Raw genomic sequence first — 19,503 nt, forward strand, 5'->3', positions numbered from 1 at the left:
TGAACTGTTAGTGCAAGCATGGTAACATTTTGTGATGGGATTCAAGGAAACTGGCTAGCTGGACTTGAGTCCTGGAGGTGGAAGGTACAGTTCCTGCACTCTAAAGGATGGGTTACAGATATTTGCTGTTTAGAGGGACACCTGAGCTGTTGTATCTGCATGCGTCTGGCAAGACAGTGATAGTGTGAACAATGATGTAAGTGTTTCTTTTTCAGGTCACTCTGCCTCAGTGAGATATGACCAGCGTATTTAATTTCTATTTTATTTTCAACATATAATTTTAAGATCTATTTGAGCATTTTCTAGCATATTGGGTATTTTTTTCTTAGTCAAATTTTCACCAGTGAGAGTGAGATAAAAAATATAGTAGAACATTCAGTTCTCAGTCAGAAATGACCTGGGTTCAAATCCTGGTAGAGAGCTATAGACAGATCTCCTTACACCAGTTGCCTCTTTTCACCTAGTAGTAAGTAGGTACCTGGATATCAGTTGTTCGAGCTAGGTCACATCTTGGTCACAGACCGGGCTGCGGTGACGTTGACCCCTGAAATCCTCTCCAGGTATACCTGGAGAGTGTTCCAGGGGACAGTGCCCCCCACACATATACCTGTAGAGGGTTTCAGGGCTCAATGCACCTGCAGCCCAGTCTGTGACCAGGCCTCATGGTGGATCAGGGCCTGATCATCCAGGCTGTTACTGCTGGCTGCATGTAGACTGATGTAGGTAGGCTGATATAATAAGAGAAAACAGTACAACTATGAACCAGACAAAGTGGCACTGCAGAAGACTGAATGAGTGCATTAAGGTGAATAATTGAATAATATAATATTCATAACATTCTCTTGGAGTATTTCTGAACTTGGTCAATGAAGTATAAGAAATATTGTTATAAAATACTTTGATAGTATAAATTTTTTTTCAACACGCCAGCCATATTCCATTGAGGCAGGAAGACCTTAAAAGAAAAATGAAAGTTTATAGTGTGTTTACCTGTTATCATTTTTATTATTATTTATTAACACACTGGCCGATTCCCACCAAGGCAGGGTGGTCCGAAAAAGAAAAAACTTTCACCATCATTCACTCCATCACTGTCTTGCCAGAAGGGTGCTTTACACTACAGTTTTTAAACTGCAACATTAACACACCTCCTTCACCTGTTATTATTTTGTCATTAACAGATATCCTAACTTCATTTTTGCAGAACTGAATCCTGAGGAAGTTGTGTCATGTGATCCATCAGAAGTAAGAGGAATCACTCTCGCAGATTTTAAAGAATCTTTGAAAAAGATCCGTAGATCAGTCCCTCAGTCCACAATATCTACATACGAAAAATGGAATGCAGAATATGGAGACTTATCGACATGAGTAGTCTCATACACTGGTCCAATATCTCTCTATATATATATTATCATGTGTGATATATGCTTTAATGTCACAAAACAATGCCTAGTACTGTATATATTTACACACATACACACTCATGCTCATTGTTGTAGATGATAATTTCTGTAATGTAAATGATGAAAGGCATTTGAGTTGGTATTTTAGAATTTACAGAAAAAATTTCACTGGAACATTTCCACTCAAAGGGTATACTTTTTATCTTTGCTTTTTTGCTCTAATTTTACCTTTTACAGTGTTTGCAATGCTAATTTTAGTGGGGAAAATAATATGCTAATTCTTTTTAGAAACTGGAAAGCTTTTAATAAAATACTAATAAGGCTTAACTCAAAAACCGCTTTAATAGAAATGCTTGAGGGTAGCCAGTGTGATATTGTTAAATATCTAATGGCGGCCTCCGGACAGTAGACGCTATTGTTTATTGTTTCTAGGATTGGAAGCTTTAGTCGCATCCTGCTAGGTTTTTGGCGTCAATAACATACAATCTGGAATAATTTGAGTGTTCATGCTTTTATTGATTTCATGCACTTGGAAATAATGTGCAGTATGGAAATCATTCAAAGATTATGATTGGAAATATTTTTTATACTTTTTCTTGTAATAAAGCTAATAATTTTCAGACCCCTTAATTACTGGCATGAAAAACAACCTCAGATTCTCCATGGTACTAACATTGTAGCTTTTATGACTCACGAAGTCGTAATGACACGATTGCAAACAAACCATACCACGGGTGGGATTTGAACCCGTGGTCAGAGAGTCTCAAAAGTCCCCTCAAAGCCAGCGGCTTTGAGGGGACTTGAGCTAGAGTTCATCACGGCCATGCTAGCGGGAGATTCGTCTGTAAAAACTTGCATTTGTGGTCACAGTGGTGGCCTATGCTAACCATCCTATGGTGTAGAAATATACCTAGTTGGATGAATCTTATTGAAGCTAACTGGCCTAGTGGCTAACGTGACGGTCTGGAATTTTGAGACTCTGACCGCGGGTTCAAACCCCACCCGTGGTATGGTTTGTAGCTTTTATCAATAAATTTATTTTATAAACACAAGAAATGGTTAATCAGCATAGATGCTGCAAGGGTTAACTTTCCGTATCATAACATTTTTCAAAGTTAGATGCAAAATAATTATATAGGAGATGCTTTTGCTTGTTACTAAAGAAAGCCACATACAGGGGGTCCCTGGCTTAAGAACACCTGAGTTACATTATATTTTTTTCGACAAATTAGCCATATACCACCAAGACTGGGCAACCTAAAAAGAAAAATGAAAGTTTCTTGTTTTTACTTTAGTAATGTATACAGGAGAAGGGGTTACTGGCCTCTTGCTCATGGTATTTTAGTCACCTTTTACGACACGTATGACTTAGGGAGGAAGAATTCTGTTCCACTTCCCCGTGGTGAGTTACAATGATTATCATTTACAGATGTGGCCTACAAAAATATTCCGTTGAAAAATAATTGTTTTATGAGTGCCAATCTATAGTTACAAATGTGTGTAATATATAATTGTTGCTTCATTAGGATTTTCTACAAGATTTGGGGGTAAAAATAATGGTAAATCAATAAGCTCATAAGGTTGGGACTCCCTGTACTACTTCTGGATGAGTTATGAGAGACTTACTAATCTCGTGTGTTTGTTAGACAGCTTAGATTGGCGAGTGAGTTATAAAACTCACTTGCCATGGGTTCAAATCCCACCCATTCTGTGGTCTGTTGGGGTCAGCTTAGATTACTCATCTTTCTTGTTCTTAGCAGGAGGAGGATCAAGGCTTCACCACTCCTTGCTCAGAATTGCCCCATGTGGGCAATTCTGAGCACTTTTCATCTTTTAAAATAATAATTGAGATCTCAAGGCCAGATATGTGAGAGTGAGAGGACTGGAAGCCTAGGAAATTTCTGCTTGGGGAAGCAGCTTATTTGATGAAAATTGAAGTACTGATGGTAATTAAGGCTTTAATGGTCCTTTTTTCTCTTTAAAAGTTAAATGGATTATATAAAAAAGTATACAGTAATTAAGGTTTTTATTTCCTCTCTTTTTCTTCTCTTTAAAAGTTAACTGGATTACTTAAAAAGCATTTCAAGCTGACAGTCTTTTGTATTTTAAAAGACTTTTTTATTTTTTTCTGCAATTTACATATTAGGTTGCATAGCTTACAATGAATAAAAATTCCTTTGAAATCAAGCAAGCAAACACTGTACCACTTTTGATTTTTACTGCTGAGAAAGGTAGCAATTAAAATGTTTATCTTCTGCTTACGGCCAGATTAGGACATGGGTTTTATGGGCTGCAACCCAGGGGCCTGCACCAGATGGAGGGCCTCCAGGTGCTGCAGCCCAGGGGCCTCCACCAGATGGAGGGCCTCCAGGTGCTGCAGCCCAGGGTCCTCCTCAAGGTGGAGGGCCTCCAGGTGCTGCAGCCCAGGGCCCTCCACCAGCTGGAAGGCCTCCAGATCCTGCAGCCCAGGGTCCTGTGTCAGCTGGAGGGCCTTCAGGTCCAGCAGCTCAGGGTCCTGTAGCTCAGGGTCCTGTAGCTCAGGGTCCTGCACCAGGTGGAGGGCCTCCAGGTGCTGCAGCCCAGGGTCGTGCACCAGCTGGAAGGCCTCCAGAATGTTCTCAACTTACAATTTACTGGTCTTGGAAAAATTTGTTTCCGAGAAATAACAGGAAGCAAATGTTTGAATTTTTATTGTGGTTAGTCTTATAGAAATATATTTAATATTTCTTTAAGTATTTTTTCATTTTCAAAATATCACTGGGGACCTCACAGTGCCTGTAGCCCAGGGACCTCACAGTACCTGTAGCCCAGGGACCTCACAGTACCTGTAGCCCAGGGACCTCACAGTACCTGTAGCCCAGGGACCTCACAGTACCTGTAGCCCAGGGACCTCACAGTACCTGTAGCCCAGGGACCTCACAGTACCTGTAGCCCAGGGACCTCACAGTACCTGTAGCCCAGGGACCTCACAGTACCTGTAGCCCAGGGACCTCACAGTACCTGTAGCCCAGGGACCTCACAGTACCTGTAGCCCAGGGACCTCACAGTACCTGTAGCCCAGGGACCTCACAGTACCTGTAGCCCAGGGACCTCGCAGTACCTGTAGCCCAGGGACCTCACAGTACCTGTAGCCCAGGGACCTCGCAGTACCTGTAGCCCAGGGACCTCACAGTACCTGTAGCCCAGGGACCTCACAGTACCTGTAGCCCAGGGACCTCACAGTACCTGTAGCCCAGGGACCTCACAGTACCTGTAGCCCAGGGACCTCACAGTACCTGTAGCTCAGGGACCTCACAGTGCCTGTAGCCCAGGGACCTCACAGTACCTATAGCCCAGGGACCTCACAGTACCTGTAGCCCAGGGACCTCACAGTACCTGTAGCCCAGGGACCTCAGTACCTGTTGCCCAGGGACCTCACAGTACCTGTAGCCCAGGGACCTCACAGTACCTGTAGCCCAGGGACCTCACAGTACCTGTAGCCCAGGGACCTCACAGTACCTGTAGCCCAGGGACCTCACAGTACCTGTAGCCCAGGAACCTCACAGTATTGTGGCCCAGGGTCCTCACAGTACCTGTGGTCCAGGGACCTCACAGTACCTGTAGCTCAGGATCCTCACAGTACCTGTGGCCCAGGGACCTCACAGTACCTGTAGCCCAGGGCGTCACAGTTTCTGTGGCTCGGGGCCTCACAGTACCTGTTGCCCAGGGGTGTCACAGTACCTGTATCCCATGGACCTCACAGTACCTGTAGCCCAGGGGCCTGAGAGTACCTGTAGCCCAGGGGCCTACAAAATCTTAATCCAACTCTGATTCTGCTTTAATTAGGAGAATTGCAAATCTTTAATTAGCACCCATCATGGATAGCTGTCTTGATGCTTGATCTAAGGAACTGGAGGTACATAAACCTTCCTTGGATCAAACCTGATTACTTCTGATTCCCCAGGCAATCTATGGTCTTGTACAAAAATGGTATACAATACCGACAAGATGAAAATTAAGACACGTGCAACATCTGGGGAGTGGGGGAGTGTAAAACCTTTCAAGACCATGAATTAAGACACACGTGCAACATCTGGATATCTTTATTGTAGACATTTTGCCGTCCAGTGGCTTTATTAATACAAATTCTAGGATATAACTAGAAGATAGGGGAACTATATATAAAAGATGAGATAATCAATCCCTCAACCTTGGAGTTGATGTGAAGAGCAACATAGTCGTGAAGATTCACTGTGCTCTTCGCACCAACTCCAAGGCTGTGGGACTGATTACCTCATCTTTTGTATACAGTTCTCCTGTCTTCGAATTATATCCTAGAATTTGTATTGATAAAGCCACTGGATGGCGAAATGTCTACAGTAAAGATATCCAGATGTTGCACGTGTCATAATCCATCGTCTTGAAAGGTTTTACACTCCCCCATGAAACAACAGTAATGTTAGTTTTTATGCTACACATCACATACCCTTTGAAGTATTTTACAAATAATGACATGTAAGCTTTCTATAAGGAGACATTTATGTACATTTTTGTTGAAAGATTAAAGATGACTGTTTTGTATGATGTTTTTCATAACACAAAAGATCCGTAGACAGCACAGCTGGATATGTAAGATCGTATATTTTTGCAAGTTGCAGTAGTTGTATTGATCTTTGAATTTTTTTTTTATCTCACTTTTACTAAAGGCATAGGTTTAAAATTTTGTGAATTTAATGATGATAATAAAGACATGGTGTGCTTTGTTATTGAATTTTTTTCTGATAAATATAATTTTATGTACTATTGTAGATTGTTTCAGGATTATCTAAGGAATTACCACCAGTAGGTGATTCCAAAACTGGGATGCAATTACAGGATGGAGGATTGAGCCTCTTGTACCGAATAATCCTTAATGTGTTCGGCTTGTCACTCTGTAATAATTTCAGGATTATCTCTATATTACAATTTGTTTTTCATTGATATTACACAAAGAATTTCATTTTATTTTTTATATGAAGTCTGATTTTACCTGTGAGTGTTGTATACTAGAGGAATGTAGACCACATTAATGTAGAAGACTGTAGCTTCTTAATTTTAGCAGCTAGTCAAGAATGAGTGTGGTTGTACCTTCTTGATAAGAAGTGAGACTACGGCACACCTTACCTTTGTAGGCTTTTGCATATTTATAGGTTGTGTTTTCTAAGGTCCTGATCTGTCAATTTAGAAATGGGCTGCACTTCATGGCAGCCCCAGTCTCATGGATATGGGTTTACCTGCAACGAATTTTAAAGACAAACGATGCCTTTTTAAGAGTATAAGGCACCATGCTTTAAGTACATAAAATAGCTTGATGATTGTGGATAATTTATAGAATAGATAAAATGGTATTAGTATCAACATTAGTTCAACACATGATATATAGCACCAGCTATATTATAGTGTGTATAGGATGGTCCTACATATACAGCACCTATTTTCTGTGTTTCACAGTTTTGTTGGCTTTCAGTTGAGCCCTGGAACAGAATAGAACAGTAACTCAGTTGAAAGCCAATGAAAACGTGGAACACCGAAGATAAGGTGTTGTATATGTGTGGCCATCCTGTAATGTGCTGCGCTTGTTTATAACGTACATGGCCATAAAATGAACAGCACAAAATAGTAATTTAATAGCTAAGAGGTTTAGTAATGCCGGTAATGTGTTTATAGTTAAGAACAATGCAGGTTTAATATGCCAGATATTTTAATTTTGGCCGATACTAGATAAAAACTGCATAAATACTGTGCTTTAGGAAGTTGAAGAAAAATAATTAGTTATATTTAAGTCACAATAGCATGGCTAGAACAAGTCACAACTGATCCATTAATTAAGTGATAAAACTGAAACGTTACTAACCATCCTGAAGTGTTTATGTACATACCTAGCAGCTCCTCTCTCCTCACCTTCCCCATATTGTTTCCACCAGCTCCTCGACTTTCATCTGTAATTTATGAGTTGGTTGTGAATTGCATCTGTGTTTGCTTAGCATTTTACTGTTCATTACTTCAGTTATGTACACAAACACATTCTCTGTTTGAAATTTGTTTTTTTTTAATAGTTCTCATAGAAAAATAACAATATATTATGCAAAGTTTGAGCTGAAGTTTGAGCTACAGTTAAATATCATCTGCCTTCTAGTGCTCACCTGATTCAAATTAATGATCACATGTAATCTTGTATATATACAGTGGACCCCCGGTTAACGATATTTTTTCACTCCAGAAGTATGTTCAGGTGCCAGTACTGACCGAATTTGTTCCCATAAGAAATATTGTGAAGTAGATTAGTCCATTTCAGACCCCCAAACATACATGTTCAAACGCACTTACATAAATACACTTACATAATTGGTCGCATTCGGAGGTAATCGTTATGCGGGGGTCCACTGTAATTGGTTATGCAATAATCACGAACAAATGATGCAAGATGCTGAACAACTGCAAGGGGAGTTATATAATAGCTCTAGGCCTTTCATGTTGAATTTAGCACATCATCAGGAGCTTGCAATGTTGCAGAAATGATACCTGGAGTATACCTGGAGAGGGTTTTGGGGGTCAGCGCCCCCACAGCCCGGTCTGTGACGGAAATCCAAGCAGAGATTAGTTCAGGGAAACGTTCTAGCTTGAAGCTAGAGCTAGAATATTCCTGATGTATGGATTGCAACATGAAACGTCTAGAACTATCATTCAACTCACCCTGTAGTTGTTTTGCATATACATACTGTAATTGGTTTTTATGTGCCATATTTGTTGATTTTTATTTGGCTCAGGTGCATTTGCTATTTATATCAGCAGTTATAACAAGGACTCAGGACTGCACATGCAGTGTATGTTGAAATTAACATATTATATTTTATGGATAATAGAGTATGGCTAACGGTGAATCAGACTCAATATTTTGATTGAAACTCCACAATTAATACATACTTTGGAGAGGAAATATTAGTTAATGTTTGAGTGCATCTGTCTTCTAAGATTTACTCTCGAAGGTTTGACTTATTAGTGAATGGATAATGTAATAAGCAGTGAATGATATGCTTTGTACTTATATGCTCACAAGTTATTCAAAATTGTTTACATAGAGGCTGGATCCCAGAGTGTCATCTTAACATGATTTTCCTGAAAGAAAGAAAGAAATTCCTAAAATGTTGATCTTGGAAGAGAAACAGTCCTGACTTCCTTTCATTTGCCTTTTTTTTTTTTGTCTACCCCAGAGTTCAAAAACAATCCGTGCCATCATCTTGTAATTCTTTGCTCAGTCCTCTTTTACGTGGGGTCACCGACCAAATAATTCTTAACTTCACGAGTCATCTACAATTATGGTATTTCCTTCCCATTGGGCCCCTTTTTTTTCATCAGCAATGAATACAAATACAGATGCATTCCTTGATATATGATGGGGGTTACATTCCGATGAACCCATTGTAAGTTGAAAATATCTTAAGTCGAACATGAATATATGATAAGTAAATAAATTACGGTCACTGAATAAGTAAATAAATAATTACTGTAACTAAATACGTACCAGTATTGAAATGTAAATAAATGATCAAGTTTATCCTATCAATAAATGTACAGTATTGTACAGTGCAAAAAAAAAAGAGTCTTACACCACCATTGCGCTGTATAACCCTTGTGGTTTAGCGCTTTTTTTATACAATAATTTACACCATTGTAATGTTGGAATATCGTAAGTCGAACCATCATAAAGTGAGGAGCATCTGTACCAACATAGTAAGCCAAGATTGTCAGTCTGACTGGCACTGCTGTGGTATGCTTCCTTGGCAGAAACTGAAAGATGGAAGCTTTAGCCTACGCTATGTAGAATAAGTTGAGGTATTTAGGGAAAACAAAGGGGTCGAATAGGCCAGCAAATAATGATTTTCATCTCTCGGATTGTAATTTTAAAATGATCACTTGTATAGCCTGTGTATCCTGCCATAAACCATTGAAATGTGTTTTTTATTGTTCATAAGTTTCTGAAAAGTGTATCCTTGCAATCATTAGTTAACTTGCAGTGATAGAGATGCCATGCTTGGTGTTGCTTATACAACACATTTTGTACATTTCTTGCATTTCAAGAGACTAATTCAATAGATCTGTCAGAGTTCTTGGAAATATGATGTTTTTCAAAGGTTCCAATTGTGAGACTACCGCCTTCTTTCAAAAATAAACATATTTGTTTAAAATTGTTTCTTGCTCAATGTTGCTGCCTGTGTCCATTTTTTATCTCTTTATTACTTGAGGATGAATATTATGCTGCTCTTTTTGGTGTATAAATTTTGACATTTAAACACTTGACCTTTCTTTTATGGATATATACTGGTGTACACATACAGAAATACCTCGCTAATGCGGCATGTTAGGTTCCAGACAGCCTAAAAGCAAATCACAGCCTTTTTTTTCACTTGCCAGTGCATATAAAAGCCTAAAAATATGTTTACACCATCATTAAGTGCACAGTAGCACTAGGCCTAAAAACTGATGCAAAAGTAAAAATAAAATTTGAAAATTGCCAAAAAACCATCTTAGAGCAAGGCAAACAGAGGAAATAATAAACATAAATATAACTGAAAAGTGTAACATTAGCAAAGTACTCCAAAGCGAGTGCCATATTAGCGAGGTAGGTCTGTATACATACGGTGGACCCCGGTTTGCGATATTATTTCATTCCAGAAGTATGTTCAGGTGCCAGCAGTGACCGAATTTGTTCCCATAAGGAATATTGTGAAGTAGATTAGTCCATTTCAGACCCCCAAACATACACGTACAAACGCACTTACATAAATACACTTACATAATTGGTCGCATTGGGAGGTGATCGTTAAGCGGGGGTCCACTGTATTGTGTTCAGACTGCAGAACAAGTGAAAGATTTACAAACATTTATCTTAGGCTGGACTAGATTTGAACCTACAAAGTTCGGGAGAAAGTACGCAGTACGTTGGTGCGATGTGAATGATTTTGGAAAACTGACACATTGAAGAATGAGACACTTGCAGCATTTGGGGATCTTTATTGAGGAAATGTTTCACTAGCCAGTGGCTTCTTCAGTCCAATATAGAGAAGAACAGTGGAAGATCAGAATGAGTTTGAGATAATCAGTCCCTCAGGCTGGAGGTGATGTGCTCAGCCCATCAATCTTGAGAAAAGTACAGCACATGCAGGGAGAAGTGGCTTATATACTGCAGTCAGATGAGTTGAAACAGAAGGAGGCAGAGTCACCAGTGGATTTTTCCACTAGTGTAAGTAGGTCATGCCTATAGATTAGGTAAGTGATGAAGAATTGTGTGTGTATTACTGCATATTTTGTCCCATTGTTCGTAGGTTCGAATCGTCTCCATCCTGAGGTAAATGGTAGCATTAGTGTGTCCACATATTCAGCATATTATGTGAGGAGTGCAGATAAAGCCTCATTCTAGATATATTAAGTATTATTCTCAGTTATTGACAATATCAGAAACTTAAGTCATCAAATAATTCTCAAAACAATTCTGAAAAGGTAAATATACAAGATGTGAGGATTGATGAGAAATGTATTAATTGTGGCAAACAGAAAATGATCGCCATTATTTTTATTGTGCTTGTATTGATTACAGAAAAATACACTCTAGTATATACAGTATTCATATAACGTGCAACTACCAGAGTTTATGTTGCTTATTCCACATGGGCTCAGCACATACTTGTAATAATAATAATGCAGCCACTGAAACAGGTCAACTTGCAAAGTTCATTCTCATATCTCACATAAAATTGCATATTGCAATATTTCTCACCACTTTTTACTCTAGTACTGTATTTAAACTAATGGGCAGGCATCGGGACTATGAATATATCTCATTTTTACTAGCCAAAGTGATAGGATTTAAAGAGTTATATATTGTTATGTATGAGGAAGAAATCATTCCACTTATATATACAGGAGACCAATAACTTAAAAACTGTGTATGTTATATGCATCTATACTTACAAACTGGGCAGTTACGGCTATAATTGTATGACGTCTTATTGACGGTATAAACATGTGAAACTTAGCTATTTTTTGTTTTTTGCTGTTTTGTATGTTAATTCTTTTATCAGAATGCGAAAGGAAATCAAAATTTGTAAGTTGAAAAACCAGCAACACATGTATATGCAAGTTGAAACACCAGCAACACATGTGTTTGTAAGTTGAAACACCAGGAACACATGTTTGTAAGCTGAAACACTAGCAACACACAATATGCTTGTATTTTGAAACATCAGCAACACGTGTTTGTAAGTTGAAACACCAGCAACACATATTTGTAAGCCAAAACACCAGCAACACATGTGTTTGTAAGTTAGAGATCTCCTGTACTCTACTGTTATAAAATAAAAATATTTGGTGCACAAAAATTGCAGGGATAGTGTATCTAATGTGCTATTTTTGTTAAGTAATATTTGATGCTGTATTACGTTTGTTTTGATAACTTGTGATAACAGCGTTGCTGCTCATGACCACTTGAAGTAAACTAAGATTTTTAATTCAATATATATACATGTATACATTACTTGTCGGTTTTTCAAACCATTCATCACACACATGTATACATTACCCAGTGACTGGCTTGTACCTATTGCAAATAAAACATTTTGTCCTTGTGTGTTCTCACTGTGTCCTTAATAATAATAATACAGCCTCTCCTCACTTAACGATGGAGTTCTGTTCCTATGACTACATCGGTAAATGAATTCATCGCTAAGTGAGGAGCATATTATAATGGTAGTGAGTTTGTGTCAACCATCTTTGATGTTGTTTTAATGTCACCTTTGCACTATTTATAACATTTCTAGTATATTCTTAAATGTTTATACAGTAGTGTACTGTATATTATAATAAACAGAATAGAACAAATCATCTCTAATATACATTATTTAGGTATGCGTAGTGGTCAGAGAGCCCGTCGTAAGTCCGGGGCATCGGTAAATGAGTATGTCGTTAAGTGAGGAGAGGCTGTAATCTCCAATGTGGTGTTGGAGTGTGAGCAAGGTAACGCTTATAAAGGGATTCAGGGAAACCGGTTAGCTGGACTTGAGTCCTGGAGGTGGGAGGTACAGTGCCTGCACTCTGAAGTACAGTTTTTTTTAACTGTAGTGAGAGCGTGCCTCTGGCAAGACAGTAACGGTGTGAATGATGATGAAAGTTTTTTTTGGGCACCCTGCCTCAGTGGGAAGCAAAAAACATGCAGGCTGCATCAAGAGCCCTTCGGCCTCACCCTCTTTTGAAGGTCCATTAATACAGTAAAAGTAAATTGTTGATTTAACATTATAATTAAATTGAGCATTAACCCAAAAGGGTCATACAGTGGGTATAGCAATATACTTAGCTGGATTAATCTTATTGTAGCCAGCTGGTCCAGTGGTTAATACACTGGCGTGGAGTTTTACGACTCTCCTGCCATGGGTTCTAACCCCACCTGTTCCGTGGTTTGGTCATACAGTGTTGCAGGCAGGGATGTGCGAAACTGGGAACGAGCGCTTCTTTTTTATTATAATAATAATAATAATAATGCTGTGTCACTTGAGTTAGAAATGAATGAAGTCCATTGGTTACAGAATTGTCCATCATTGTTAGTAAGTTTATTTCTGTACAGGTAAACATACTCCACACTAGTACTACTACTACTACACACCACACATGGGTTTAAATTTTCCAGCACTAAAACCCACCAAATCACTTTCACTAGACGCTCTGTCATCTCTGATCATCCTTTGTACCTCTATGGCTCACGTATCCCTGAACGTGATACAGTCAAGTTTCTGGGCCTCCTCTTTGATCGTAGGTTATCCTGGAAACCTCACATTACCTCTCTGAAGGCAACTTGTCACAGCCGGCTGAACCTTCTTAAAACCCTTGCTCATCTTTCGTGGGGAGCTGATCGTCGAACCCTCCTTCACCTACATTCCACCCTTATTTTATCGAAACTTGATTATGGTGACCAGATCTATTCAGCGGCATCTCCTGCTACTCTCTCTAGCCTTAACCCCATTCATCACCAAGGATTACGTTTATGCCTTGGTGCTTTTCGTTCTTCCCCTGTCGAAAGCCTCTATGCAGAAGCGAACGCTCCATCCTTATCCGATCGCCGTGATGCCCATTGCCTGCGCTACTATGTACGCTCTCATGATCTCCGCAATCCTTCCATTTATAGAATGGTCACTGATATTAGTAGACATTCTTTATTTGTTCGCCGCCCCTGCTTACTCCGTCCCTTCTCTCTTCGCCTTCATTCGCTCTTGTCTTCTCTTCAACTACCACCTTTCTATGTACATGTAGCATCTCACTTTTCCCTACCCCCCTGGGAAGTTCCAGCTGTTCGAGTCTGTTCTTTCTCCCTCCCTTGCTCGAAAGCCCAACTGTCTACGGTCGCTTCCCGCTCTCTTTTTCTTGACCACTTTCACTCTCATTCTCATGCCATTGCTGTGTACACAGATGGCTCTAAGTCTTCTGACGGCGTAGGATTCGCAGCAGTGTTTCCGGACAGCGTCGTACAAGGGCATTTACTATCTTCAGCTAGTATTTTTACTGCTGAATTATATGCCATCCTTACAGCACTTATCCGTATTGCATCTATGCCTGTGTCATCATTTGTGGTTGTCTCAGACTCCCTTAGTGCTTTACAGGCTATACAAAAATTTGATACACCTCACCCCTTAGTCCTCCGTATCCAACTTTGGCTACGCCGCATCTTTACTAAGCATAAAGATATTGTTTTTTGTTGGGTCCCTGGTCATGTTGACGTACAGGGCAATGAACAGGCAGACACTGCTGCGCGGTCAGCAGTACATGACCTACCAGTTTCTTATAGAGGTATTCCATGTACGGACTATTTTGCTGTAATATCTTCCCACCTTCACACCCGTTGGCAACAACGTTGGTCTACTATGCTCGGCAACAAACTTCAGTCTATTAAACCGAGTATAGGTTACTGGCCGTCTTCTTATCACCAGTGTCGAGGTTGGGAGACTACTCTCTCCCGTCTTCGCATTGGCCATACTCGTCTTACTCATGGATATCTCATGGAGAGGCGTCTTGCTCCTCTCTGTGAGAATTGCCAAGCTCCATTATCAGTCAGCCACATTCTGTTGGACTGCCCACTTTATCAACGAGCACGCAGAATTTACCTCTGTCGTCGTCTTCGCCCCGCTGCTCTCTCTTTACCTTCCCTTCTCGCTGATGGACCCACCTTTCATCCGGACTCTCTCATTGACTTTTTGACAACGACTGACTTACTTCACAAATTCTGATACTTTCAGCCCTTTCTACTTGTATCTCTTGCTACCCTCTACCCCCGTACTATCCCCCGCCCCGCTGTTTTCTGTAACCTGCTGATCATCCCCCCTCCCTTCTGCCATCCAATTCCCTTGCTTCCTTCCCTACCCTGCAGCGCTGTATAGCCCTTGTGGCTTAGCGCTTCTTTTTGATTATAATAATAATAATACACTAGTACTACTACTGCTGCTACTATACACTAGTACTACTACTGCTGCTACTATACACTAGTACTACTGCTATTACTGATTATAATAATACTACTATACACTAGTACTACTACTGCTGCTACTATACACTAGTACTACTACTGCTGCTACTATACACTAGTACTACTACTGCTGCTACTATACACTAGTACTACTACTGCTGCTACTATACACTAGTACTACTACTGCTGCTACTATACACTAGTACTACTACTGCTGCTACTATACACTAGTACTACTACTACTACACACTAGTACTACTACTGCTGCTACTATACACTAGTACTACTGCTATTACTGATTATAATAATACTATACACTAGTACTACTACTGCTGCTACTATACACTAGTACTACTACTGCTGCTACTATACACTAGTACTACTACTGCTGCTACTATACACTAGTACTACTGCTATTACTGATTATAATAATAATACTACTATACACTAGTACTACTACTACTACGCGCTGTATAGTCCTTGTGGCTTAGCGCTTCTTTTTTGATTATAATACTACTACTACGCACTAGTACTGTTACTACTACCGTTACTTCTACTACTACTATACACTAGTACTACTGCTACTACGCACTAGTACTGTTACTACTACCGTTACTTCTACTACTACTATACACTAGTACTACTGCTACTACGCACTAGTACTGTTACTACTACCGTTACTTCTACTACTACTATACACTAGTACTACTGCTACTACGCACTAGTACTGTTACTACTACCGTTACTTCTACTACTATACACTAGTACTACTACTACGCACTAGTACTGTTACTACTACCGTTACTTCTACTACTACTATACACTAGTACTACTACTACTATGCACTATACTGTTACTACTACCGTTACTTCTACTACTATACACTAGTACTATTACTACTACTGTTGCAGCGCTGTATAGCCCTTGTGGCTTAGCGCTTCTTTTTGATTATAATAATAATACTACTGTTACTATCCTATTGTTACTACTGTTGTTACTACTACTGTTAGTACTATTGTAACTACTGTTACCACTACTGATAGTAATACTTCTACTGTTATTACTACTGTTGTTACTACTGTTACTTCTGTTACTGCTGTTGTGACTACTGTTGCCACTACTGTTAGTATTACTTCTACTGTTATTACTGTTACTACTACTGTTATTTCTACTGTTATTACTACTGTTAATATTGCAGCTACTATTAGTATTGCTTCTGTTATTACTACTGATACTACTATTGTAACTACTGTTAGCATTCTACTGTTACCCCTACTGTTACTTCTACTGTTGCTACTACTGTTATTTCTGTTGCTATTACTGTTACTACTGTTGCTACTACTGTTACTACTACTGTTACTTCTACTGTTGCTACTACTGTTACTTCTGTTACTATTGTTACTTCTACTGGTCCTTGATCACTTCCACTCTCATTCTCATGCCACCGCTGTGTACACAGATGGCTCTAAGTCTTCAGACGGCGTCGGATTCGCAGCAGTGTTTCTGGACAGTGTCGTACGAGGGCATTTACTATCTTCAGCTAGCATTTTTACTGCTGAACTGTATGCCATTCTTGCAGCACTTATTCGTATCGCATCTATGCCTGTGTCATCATTTGTAGTAGTCTCAGACTCCCTTAGTGCTCTACAGGCTATACGAAAATTTGATACATCTCATCCCCTAGTTCTCCATATCCAACTTTGGCTACGCCGTATCTCTACCAAACATAAAGATATTGTTTTTTGTTGGGTCCCTGGTCATGTCGACGTACAGGGCAATGAACAGGCAGACACTGCTGCGCGGTCAGCAGTATATGACCTACCAATTTCCTATCGAGGTGTTCCATTTCTGGACTATTTTGCTGCAATAGCTACCCACCTTCGCACCCGTTGGCAACAACGTTGGTCAACTCTGCTCGGTAACAAACTTCATTCTATTAAACCGAGCATAGGTTACTGGCCGTCTTCTTGTCATCAGTGCCGAGGTTGGGAGACCACTCTCTCCCGCCTTCGCATTGGCCACACTCGTCTTACTCATGGGTATCTCATGGAGAGGCACCCTGTTCCTCTCTGTGAGCAGTGTCAAGTTCCAGTATCGATTAGCCACATTCTGTTAGACTGCCCTCTCTATCAGCGAGCACGCAGAATTTACCTCCAACGTCGTCTTCGTTCTCCTACTCTCTCTTTACCTTCCCTTCTTGCTGATGGACCCTCCTTTAATCCTGACTCTCTCATTGACTTCTTGACAACGACTGATTTACTCCACAAACTCTGATGATACTTTTTGCACTCCCCTCAGCCCTTTCTGGTTCAGTCTCTTGCTGCCCTTTACCCTTTCACCATCCACTGCCCCGCTGTTATCCGTAACCTGTTGCTCATCCATCTCCCTTTTGCCACCTGATGCCCTCGCTTCCTTCCTGCCCTGCAGCGCTGTATAGTCCTTGTGGCTTAGCGCTTCTTTTTGATTATAATAATAATAATAATACTGTTCCTACTACTGTTACTTATATTGTTACTACTACTGTTCCACTGTTGCTACTGTTCTACTGTTGCTACAACTGTTCTACTGTTGCTACTACTGTTCTACTGTTGCTACTACTGTTGTACTGTTGCTACTACTGTTCTACTGTTCTATCTACTGTTTTTGCTACTGTTCTACTGTTGCTACTACTGTTCTAGCTACTGTTGCTACTACTGTTCTAGCTACTGTTGCTACTACTGTTCTAGCTACTGTTCTACTTTTGCTACTACTGTTCTGCTGTTGCTACTACTGTTCTGGCAGTCTTCAAGCTGGCACTGGACAAGCACCTACCTGGAGTTTACCTGGAGAGAGTTCCGGGGGTCAACGCCCCCGCGGCCCGGTCTGTGACCAGGCCTCCTGGTGGATCAGAGCCTGATCAACCAGGCTGTTGCTGCTGGCTGCACGCAAACCAACGTACGAGCCACAGCCCGGCTGATCCGGAACTGACTTTAGGTGCTTGTCCAGTGCCAGCTTGAAGACTGCCAGGGGTCTGTTGGTAATCCCCCTTATGTGTGCTGGGAGGCAGTTGAACAGTCTCGGGCCCCTGACACTTATTGTATGGTCTCTTAACGTGCTAGTGACACCCCTGCTTTTCATTGGGGGGATGGTGCATCATCTGCCAAGTCTTTTGCTTTCGTAGTGAGTGATTTTCGTGTGCAAGTTCGGTACTAGTCCCTAAAGTCGGTTCCTGACCACTTGGGCTGTGGCTCGTACGTTGGTTTGCGTGCAGCCAGCAGTAACAGCCTGGTTGATCAGGCTCTGATCCACCAGGAGGCCTGGTCACAGACCGGGCCGCGGGGGCGTTGACCCCCAGAACTCTCTCCAGGTAAATGTTCTACTGTTGCTATTACTGTTCCTGCTACTGTTCTACTGTTGCTACTATTGTTCTACTGTTGCTGCTACTGTTCTACTGTTGCTGCTACTGTTCTACTGTTGCTACTACTGTTCTATTGTTGCTACTACTGTTCTACTGTTGCTACTACTGTTCTCCTGTTGCTACTACTGTTCTACTGTTGCTACTACTGCTCTACTGTTGCTGCTACTGTTCTACTGTTGCTACTACTGTTCTACTGTTGCTACTGTTCTACTATTGCTACTACTGTTCTACTGTTGCTACTACTGTTCTACTGTTGCTACTACTGTCCTACTGTTGCTACTACTGTTCTACTGTTGCTACTACTGTTCTACTGTTGCTACTACTGTTCTACTGTTGCTACTACTGTTCTACTGTTGGTACCACTGTTCTACTGTTGCTACTATTCTACTGTTGCTACTACTGTTCTACTGTTGGTACTACTGTTCTACTGTTGGTACCACTGTTCTACTGTTGCTACTACTGTTCTACTGTTGCTACTACTGTTCTACTGTTGGTACCACTGTTCTACAGTTGCTCCTAATGTTCTACTGTTGGTACTAATGTTACTACTGTTCTACTGTTGGTACCACTGTTCTACTGTTAGTACTACTGTTCTACTGTTGCTACTACTGTTGCTACTATACTGTTGCTACTACTGTTCTACTGTTGCTATTGTTCTACTGTTGCTACTACTGTTCTACTGTTGCTACTATTGTTCTACTGTTGCTACTATTGTTCTACTGTTGGTACCACTGTTCTACTGTTGCTACTATTCTACTGTTGCTACTACTGTTCTACTGTTGCTACTACTGTTCTACTGTTGGTACCACTGTTCTACTGTTGCTACTACTGTTCTACTGTTGCTACTACTGTTCTACTGTTGCTACTACTGTTCTACTGTTGGTACCACTGTTCTACAGTTGCTCCTACTGTTCTACTGTTGGTACTAATGTTACTACTGTTCTACTGTTGGTACCACTGTTCTACTGTTAGTACTACTGTTCTACTGTTGCTACTACTGTTCTACTGTTGCTACTACTGTTGCTACTACTGTTGCTACTATACTGTTGCTACTACTGTTCTACTGTTGCTACTATTCTACTGTTGCTACTATTGTTCTACTGTTGCTACTATTGTTCTACTGTTGCTACTACTGTTCTACTGTTGCTACTATTCTACTGTTGCTACTACTGTTCTACTGT

At 40.5% G+C, this 19,503-nt stretch overlaps 1 protein-coding gene across 4 annotated transcripts in view; it reads left to right on the forward strand.

Moving 5' to 3' along the window:
• Positions 1-12,041, forward strand: part of spas (spastin) — a 168,213-nt gene extending 156,172 nt beyond the window's left edge. For 3 of the 4 annotated variants that reach the window (XM_053799687.2, XM_053799688.2, XM_053799689.2), the window contains one exon: positions 1,205-12,041. In XM_053799687.2, coding sequence (XP_053655662.2) covers positions 1,205-1,368 — 164 coding nt within the window. In that variant the 3' untranslated portion in view covers positions 1,369-12,041. The remainder of the gene's footprint in view (positions 1-1,204) is intronic. The other variant, XR_011390997.1, reaches the window with a different exon arrangement.
• The last annotated feature ends 7,462 nt before the right edge of the window (positions 12,042-19,503 follow it).

This window comes from Cherax quadricarinatus, unplaced genomic scaffold (assembly GCF_038502225.1).
Source record: "Cherax quadricarinatus isolate ZL_2023a unplaced genomic scaffold, ASM3850222v1 Contig3, whole genome shotgun sequence".
Taxonomy (NCBI): domain Eukaryota; kingdom Metazoa; phylum Arthropoda; class Malacostraca; order Decapoda; family Parastacidae; genus Cherax; species Cherax quadricarinatus.